At 28.2% G+C, this 9,620-nt stretch overlaps 1 protein-coding gene across 1 annotated transcript; it reads left to right on the forward strand.

Moving 5' to 3' along the window:
- The first annotated feature begins 612 nt into the window (after positions 1-612).
- Positions 613-7,766, forward strand: LOC111631178 (glutamate receptor ionotropic, delta-2-like). The gene is made up of 7 exons (XM_023375379.1): positions 613-648; positions 722-819; positions 2,322-2,412; positions 6,512-6,670; positions 7,074-7,232; positions 7,301-7,448; positions 7,516-7,766. The coding sequence occupies exons 2-7, from the start codon at positions 761-763 to the stop codon at positions 7,764-7,766; spliced, it is 867 nt and encodes a 288-aa protein (XP_023231147.1). The 5' UTR covers positions 613-648; positions 722-760.
- Positions 7,767-9,620: the final 1,854 nt, after the last annotated feature.

Genomic DNA, 9,620 nt, shown 5'->3' on the forward strand with positions numbered 1-9,620 from the left:
TGAAAAATGATCTCACTTTAATTTTAACTGTTTTCCTCAACTTTAGAGAAAATTAACGTTTGTCTTTTTACAGCAGTAATGAAAACCAAATATGTTCAACTTCGTTGAAACATTTTGGTATAAACAACTAATCATGAAACTAATCACGAGTATATTTACATTGACATTGCTAACAGTAATGACTCTTTAAAGCACAAATGCCTTACAGATATATTAATAAAATAATCATAAAACAAATCTTTGATATTTAATTATTATCATATGATAAATCCAGTGTAATAATAAGTCAGCGTTTAAAAAATGTGTTCTAGCATAAACCGTATTTAACTACACACATTAGAAAAGCGATTAAATTAATAATACAAATATCTTTATATTATTGTACTTTTGTTAATAATAAATTGATTTCTTTTCAATGATACTCTAACTACCTGTTACAACTGTAATAACGTTTTCCATAATAAGGTGTTATTTAGTTTTATTCTTTTTTACTGCATAAATATTTTTCCAACAGAAATTACTCTTATTTTTGTAGTAACTTCTGATAATGTATTATTTATTTTGTGTGAAATTTTCCGTCTTTCAACTTATCTGACTTTTACAGTTGAGCGAAATTATTCGTACGAATGGACACTGGCTGCGATAAAGGTAATGTTCATAATATCGCATTTATAACACCAATATACAGTACATATTTAAAATGTCGCTATTTGTCTTTCAGAAACCATATCTCGTAACACTCGATGAATCTGAAAATAAAATGATAGGAGGACATCGATTCCGAGTTATCAAAGTTCTTCAGGATAAATTACAATTTCGGTACTGTAATAATTATTTCGAATTTTGTTTAATTGTTTATTTATAAGAAAAAATAATAAAACAATATAAATAGATAAGTTATAAATATTTAGACAATAAATAAATTAAATAGTTATATTTTTTATGTTAATCTATAAGGTGTTGAAAATCCATGTGAGTTCCGTTGTATAAAAATCTAACGTAATTTATTAGGAGCTAATTCGATCGTACATATTCATATATTAAATTCAGAAAGCATTGCACGGACGAGTTTACAGAAAAATATATCAGACCGATTCTCCTTATATCGGCTTTCTCCTAACGGTGTATAACCTGTATGGCGATCAGGATTCAACTTATGCATTTAGAGACCTTAATATGAACTCTGTATGAGACACTTTTACAATTTTAAAAGTCAATCATAAGTAGAAGAGAAATAACATATTAGTTTTAATAATAAATGCTTTATTGTTGAAATGTATATCAAAGATATAAAATAAGGTACAATTTAAAAAATAAAGAGTAAAATATATTTTGTTTAATTGTATAAGAAAATTTTCTTACAAAACTAAACTTAAATTAATTTCTATGGTATAAATTTTTGAGGCCCCTTGGGACTAGAGACTGTTCAGATGCTTACTTGCTCAGATCATTTACTTGTTAATTCATCTATTATGGAAGTTACAGTTTTGTGCGTAACACGGCCGTATTTCCTTTTCATGGTAAATGGGAAACTCCTTTTTCACCGATGAACGAATATTTTCATTATCCTATTATATAAACCTCTTTGTGTATTCGATGGCATTGTATACTTTTCTCTATATTAACAAACATAAAAATATAATCTATGCGTGTGATGGAATAAGGATAATACTTTAATGTGGAAGAAATTCAAAATTGGGCATTTAAGAGATAAATACTTTATTCATCTGTTCTGTTTTAGTAGGATAAACAACTTGTTTTCAAAAGTTGATAGATGCAATCTCGCTTTTTTCTAGTCATTTATGTTCGTGCTTTTTCCTGATATTTTGTCTGCCCATCTTTACAACTTATTTGTAGGATGAATGCGACTATTCGAAATTTTCTTTTTCGAAATAGATTATTTTTCATACGTCTTGCATGTAGTGTATTTGCATAACTTAGCTTTACATAACGTTTCGATTTCTCCAATTTCATACTCAATGAAGTCAGTACCACATTTTGGACACAGTCTTGAGTAAATATTGCTGACACAAATTTACATAATTTACAATAATATAAAAAGTTTCTTCGGCCGACAGATAAGTTTTTTTGCTTTCTTGTCCAATTTAATGTCTACGTAGTTAGATCGATTAAAGTTTATTTTAAAATATTTTTTTGAATTAAATTTTTATTTTATGCTTAGATATTATAAACACATCATCAACTATTACACTGAAGTGTTCTTTGTTTTCAATATTCATATTTGGAGAATACCTCACATTATTTTAAAAGTTACATAACGTTACTTCTTAATAGAAATGTATAATTTTTTATACAATTAGTTATTCCATTGCTAAGCCAGTTGACGATTACTTCGGAGGATTAAGCGAAAATGGAACATGGACGGAAATGATTGGAAAAATTGCCAGACAAGTAAGTAAATTAATTCTTAAAACTCTGAGCTTATTCATTGTATTATAGCTGTATTATAATTACTAACTTATCGATACAATTGTTCTGTAAATAAAAAATTAGTAGAAATAAAACCGTTACATGAGGTTGTGAACATCTAAATTTAAACATATTAAAACTTAGCACCTGTTTTGCATATAGTAATTCTTAAAGTACTACTTTTTTAATAAATAATTTAATTTTCTCACAATATTCTTTACTCGCAATAAAGTGAAAGACTTTGAGTTGCGAACAAATGTGCAAAATTAAGGGGGTTGCAGAAAGGTTTCCTATAGACAAAACGTATTTAAAAATAGAATAAATGGTTTCCACCAAACGAAAAATCTAAAACACTAAGTATTCAAGCATAATCTGCATGATACATTTTCATTATACATCGAATAAATATGGCGAGAATAATTTTTATGGTGAGTATTACGGTAATTATTTTTCTGAAAATTAATTAATCAATTTTTTTCAGAAGGTAAAATTGCGTGTAAACTAATAAAGTTTTCTATATTGCTTTTGTAATCATTACAAAATTTGTTAATATAATTAATAAATACTTACCTTACTTATATACAGGAATTTAAAAGTTAACTAGTTCTATTTGTATAGGTGATTTAATTAATATACTTTTTCTAAATATCATTGGTAAATAATTTTTGTGTTTAACTTACATTTATTACTAACAATACCATTTCAATCTTAAATTAAATCTCTATTGAATTTTTCTTATAAATCAGACAATGAAAATCTTTTAAAATTTTTGAAAAAGTATTCCTGTACTTTTAAAATTCCAGTTTATTAACTGCGTATCAAAAGTTATCACTAGCTTTTCATTCATTAAATAACGATAGTCTGTAGATCCCTTTGTCTGAGCCATTATACTTATATGTTATGAAAAAAATTAAGTAGTTTTTATATGAGAAAAATAAACTTAGATCTATCTTCTTTTACGTTTTCCTTTAAACTGTATAAATAACGTTTACACTCTAACTCAGTGTTTTTCAACCTTTTTGAATACGTGACTTCTTTACAATTTAAAAAATTCTGGCGTTCTTCCTATGGCCATATTGAAATTATATCAGTAATTTAAAACATTATGTATTTAATATTCTTTCTGCTGATATAAATTACTGTTGACTAAAATGAGAATTTATGGAGAATCGACAATAACTTAAGACACGTATAGTATGTCACTTTCTTATTACAATGGGTTCGAAGTACTGTTGACCGTTTTTTTTTATTTTAGGATGAGGATTTTTCACTTCTACTTTTCTACTTATTACTTCTTTTTACAAGTCAGCTCAACACTTATTCGGCAATCATAATCCCAGACCCCTCCCAGGCGACACCCATCATTCAGACCTAAATATCTATAAAAAAACCAACTGTACTGTATTATGAGCAGGTACAGCCTTCTCGCTGATATTGTAGTTTTTTTAATATAGTGTAGAACCTACAAACACTTCTTTTTTTCTTTCACCCGCGACTCCCCGTGTAAGACTTTGCGATCCCACCTGGGGTCGCGACCCACAAGTTGAAAAACATTGCTTTAACTTATATACCAAATATAATTGTTTGAATGTGACTTTATTCTCACATTTATTCAGAAGTAGATATGGGACAAGACAAAAACATATGCCCAGAATAAGTAAATAAGTATTATATCGATACCGGAAAGGTCTGCTTTTTGTCTAGTCGTGTTTGAAATACATGTCGCCTATAAATTGTTTTACATTTTAGCAATCGTCAAATAACTATAATTGGAAATTCTCATTTTGGCCAATATTCAAACCTTTACATTACGTGATTCGTATTTTTCTTTACTATCACATGTATTTAAGGAATAAATTTTTTTTTAAATCTAAATAAATCTTTTGGTAAAAGTCAGTCTTGTCACCTTTTCAAAATTGCTCTATATTAATGTCGAAAAATAATACATAAATTTAAGAATAATACATGATATCCAGTCCCGAGTTAACTCGGGCATGTTACGTATCGTTACAAAAAAATGCAATCCTTTCGGCCCCCAATTTTTTTTACTTTTGGAATGTTTCTAAATTCTCCAAATTTTTCAAAAATTTTTGCACACGGAAAAAAGTTTTATCGCGATTTTAGTTAACCTTTGATAAGGCTCGATTAAGGCATAATTGTTTTTTAATGGGATTTTTGTAATAAAATTTAATTAATCGTTCTAAAGTTATAGTGCACGAATTTAACTTTGGTAAAGTTATTTAAAGCTACTTTCTGATGTCAAAAACGACATCCAATAGTTTTTTAATTTTTTAAATTAATATATTTTATTATATATAAGTTTAATTAAGTCGGGGGTGTCAGAAATCGCAATTAAAATTTTAATTTTTTAAAAATATTTAAAAATATACGGTCAGCTAGTATTCACCCTACTTTAAACCCTTGTCCTCCCGAGACGTCTATGAGAATGCCCTGGGAAATCCGACTCCAGCTGTTCTCACTGTCATCCAGCAGTGTAAATAATGACTCATCAGTGTCAAATTTCACAGAATGGCAAGACAAAGGAAAATAAAATTTGTAGCTTTTTCTTCAAAATTAACGCATTTCTTTCGTTTTTTTCAGTTTTAAGTATTTTAAATGCTTAATTACATAAAATTAATTAATCGATGAGTGGCAAGTGGTTAATATTTGCTGGAGATATTTCAAGTTAGAATTTTAAAAGTACATTTTTTGTCACGTTTAGTCTGGGCATAAGTTTGAGTAAGTGTGTGAGGTTAAAGTCTTTAATCGTTAAAATAAAATTTTCGCAAATATTTACCTAAATTTATTTTGTTTCATTATAATTTCACAATGCGTACGATAACCGGACCAATTAATAATTAATCTGGACCATGAATTGAAAAGCCGGCTTGTCCGGTTGAAAAGCGGTTTGATGGCAACAGTAGTACAAGAGCATCTGAATGGTTTTTATGGCGGCAATTCCAGAATTTCGATAACAAGCTTGCTTTGAACGTTGATTTAGGTGTTGCTTTATTAGTTTACGAAAAGCTAAATTTACTTTTGTTTTAGATTAATTCCTTAACGATTACAAAAGCCTATTCCGTTTCATCTCACCACCAAGCGGCGCATTTCGGGGAAGAGCCAACAATGCTAAAATAGCCATATAAACCCAGATAGAAAAATAAAATAGAAAAAAATAGAATTCCTTTACACTTTGACAAAAAAAATTATCAGTTGTTATGTTTGACAGAAGTTTCATATGCAATATGCAGATGCAGACAGTTCGAATTGTGATAGTCATAGTAAATTAATTTTTCGAAAGAATTGTTGTTATGTTTTTGTGTCATAAATACAAGTTGAGCAATTCGTCATTTGTTGTTATTTGTAAATGTAAATTTATGAAAATTTCTTAGAGAACTTTGCTCGTTTTTTTCCATCTCATTTGCATAAAACGAATGTGACGTTTGCCTGTTGGTCCAAGTATTCGAACAGCTGGTGACTGGACAAATTTTATATTAAAATCAGTTGTAGTTTCATAGTGTAATTGTCTTGGAATTAAAATTGGTGTTTCTGGAAATGATCTCGAAATCGACGTGATAGTTGCAGACAAATAGAAATAAACTAGAACGGTTTGGCCTATTAGTTTAGCATACGAGTACATTTTATCCATGAGCGAGACGTGTTTTATTTCGGAATAAACCAGTGATTGTACGTTTAGCTGTAAATATAAGTAATAATAAATCCGTAAATCGTACGATTAAAAACGTGTATTAAGAAATGCGGAAATAGTTTATACGATGGAAACGGATTTATTATCATGAAATATTATGATTTATTCATGAAATAATCATTCTAATCATCTATTTTGACGATGAAATTAGAAAAAAAAATTAGAAATATGTCGATAGTAAGTGAAAGACATTTTACTTTAAATGTTGGTGTAGTAAGTAGCTGCTCAGGTCACCATCTTGTTTTGTGGATGTCACGTTCAAAAACATTGTGACACCTAGGAGTGCTGCCATAAGGTTACTTTTATATTCAATATTTTGTTGGAATTCATTTTTCAACATTAAATTATAATGAACTCATTTTTTGATTTCAGGATGTGGATATGGGAATAATCCCGTTCTTTATAAGTTTTGATTTGTTCTCCTCAATGCAGTTTTCTGCAACGGTTGGATATCATAACATAGTGTTTGTTGTTAAAGCTCCTGAAAAACTATCCAACTGGGGTTCGATTATAGCTCCATTTTCTCTTACGGCAAGTAATTTTCATTTTNATAAGTACAGTAATAATAAATTTGTAAATCGTACGATTAAGAACGTATACATGTGTGTTAAGAAATGCGGAAATAGTTTATACGATGGAAACGGATAAAGTCGTGAAATAATCATTCTAATCATCTATTTTACCGATGAAATTAAAAAAAAATTAGAAATATGTCAATAGTGAGTGAAAGACATTTTACTTTAAATGTTGGTGTAGTAAGTAGCTGCGCTGGTCATTATCTTGTTTGTGGATGTCACGTTCAAAAACATTGTGACACCTAGAAGTGCTGCCATAAGGCTACTTAAGTGCAATTTTACCGAACTTTTAAATTCAATATTTTGTTGGAATTCATTTCTCAACATTAAATTATAATGAACTCATTTTTCGATTTCAGGATGTGGATATGGGAATAATCCCGTTCTTTATTAGTTATGATTTGTTCTCCTCAATGAAGTTTTCTGCAACGGTTGGATATCACAACATAGTGTTTGTTGTTAAAGCTCCTGAAAAACTATCCAACTGGGGTTCGATTATAGCTCCATTTTCTCTTACGGCAAGTAATTTTTATTATTTAAGAAAAAAAATTCATTGAAAATGAAATACTGTATTTCAATTTTACAGGTGTGGATCTCTTTGTTTGTTTGCCTGATTGCGTTTGGATTAGCGTTACACAAAGTGTTAGAACTGGACTTTTCTTTGCAAGGTACAAAAATATTTTTGAGAAGAAGTGAGGTCTTCTGGAATTTGTTTTGTACCTTTGTAAATGAAGGTAAGATGATTTATTTTTGTACAATTCATAACAGTTATCCTTTCCATATTAAATTCTGTATCAACAGGAATGAATCTCTACTTTGTAAAAAGGTTTCCATCAAGATTTTTGATAGGAATATGGTGGTTATCAATCGTTGTCATTGTATCTAGTTATAGCGGAACTCTAATGTCATTTTTGACTTATCCCTTGACTGAATCTGTTCCAAGAACAATAGAAGAATTATCAAATTCCGTTCTTACAAATGAATATTCTTGTGGAACTATCGGTAAAGCCACGATATGGAGATCAATAAGTGTAAGTATACCTGTAGTATAGAGTTTAGTTATATATTATTAAAAAGTAAACTTTGACGTTTCTATAATTTATAGAGTTCCAAATTGAAAAGTTCTAAAATTATAGGAAACCACATAATACAAAACAACAACTTTCTTAGTTTATCAGAAGCAATGGGAAAACTGCAGAAAGAAAGATTTGCTTTAATATACAGTGATTATGTAATAAAAAAGTATATCCCGAAAGAAGACTTAAACAAATATGTATTTTCGAATGACAAATTCTCTACATTTATGGAAGCTTATGCGATGAAGAAAAGTTTTCCATTTACAAATCAAATAAATAAAATGTAAGTTAATATTATAATTAATATTTTTTTTCTATTCGAAATGTTAACTAAAACGCTATTTGCAGAATTCGTCGTTTATTTGAATCCGGAATTATCGAAAAAATCGATTACAGTGAAAATTCTCGTGTGTTGCAAACTTCAGAATTACACGAGTTATCTGTCGATGATGTAATCAGTCCTATATTATTACTTATATTAGGCTACATTTTGTCTCTTCTGTGCTTATTTATTGAAATGATTTATTTGAAATTATTTTGTGTTTAACGATGGGAGAAATCTGATGACCCGGATTTATTTATTCTATTCAATTTTTTCTCTGCTTATAAAAAATGAGCGTAAATATAAAATCTGTTTCCTTTTAGGCAATAATCTGTTTATATTCAATCCATAAATAAAATCAACAGTATGAGCAAACCGACACAAATTATTATTACTGCAAACACAATAATAGTTTGCTGAGTTATCTCCTTACTTAACTACATTGCAGTTTACAAAATAATTTTCTCTGGAATTTTCCATAAACTTTGAATACATAAACGTTCAAACATATTATATAAACTTACTGTAGACTATTTTCACCATTTATTGTTTTTATAGCATTGTAAAAATCTCATGCAAAATATGCTACTATTGGATATTCATCATTCACATATGCAAGAAATTTTAATTTGCTTAACTTTCTTGATTATTACATTTGAATAAAACCAAAATAAACGAATTAATAAACAGATTTTGATTAAACAGATAGATATTGTAATAATAAATTTATATCTGATTGGTTAATATATTTACAGATCATTTTTAATTTTATGATGTACACGCTTCGCTATTATTTTGATTAGGATTTTGTATATTATAAATATAAAGTATATGCTAGAAAAAGTATGAAAACAGCTTAAATTACTTTATCGATTTCAAGATTGTCACGTAAACAATAGTAACGATTTTCTCTGTACACCGCACAGTAAATTAATCACAGTTAAAATGTTACCATAACAACTGTGATATTATTTTACACATTTTTAAGTATTTTACTTAACCCTTTTATTTTTTCGTCTTCTATCGTCATGAAGTTTCTTCCATTGCATTCAGTTCAACGAATTTACAGCTAAATATTGAAATTATTGTAAATATAAATTTACATATTTATAAAAAGTTACAAACTAAATCACATATTTATATAATTAAATTTTATTTGTTCTTTATGAATATTCAATATATTTGCAACTCTACAAACGTGACAATGGAATGAACTAAATATTATTTTATTATAGATTAAAAAAGTTGCGGCCCATGAAAATTTTTACAGCTACAAAATTTTATAGTTTCGTGTGTTTCTGTAATTTACGAATGATTACTTATAGAAAAATTCTATCAACGAATTATAACACATTTCTTGCGAAGTACTATTGTTTCGAAATCGACAATACAATCTTACTGTATAAACACAGTACAGAAAATTGCAGTTTCTTCTGACAATATTATTTTATTCTGGAATGGCTAAATAAAATATTGAAAAACAATTTTCTTATGTTTTTTTGTTTTTA

Source organism: Centruroides sculpturatus, unplaced genomic scaffold, assembly GCF_000671375.1.
Source record: "Centruroides sculpturatus isolate CEXI.00-Female unplaced genomic scaffold, Cexi_2.0 scaffold552, whole genome shotgun sequence".
NCBI lineage: Eukaryota > Metazoa > Arthropoda > Arachnida > Scorpiones > Buthidae > Centruroides > Centruroides sculpturatus.

Coding starts and splice junctions, on each gene's coding strand:
- LOC111631178 (XM_023375379.1), top strand. CDS start 761: ATGATAGGAGGACATCGATTCCGAGTTATCAAAGTTCTTCAGGATAAA. Junction 7,233..7,300: donor TAGCTCCATTTTCTCTTACG/GCAAGTAATTTT, acceptor TCAATTTTACAG/GTGTGGATCTCTTTGTTTGT. Junction 7,449..7,515: donor TTGTACCTTTGTAAATGAAG/GTAAGATGATTT, acceptor CTGTATCAACAG/GAATGAATCTCTACTTTGTA.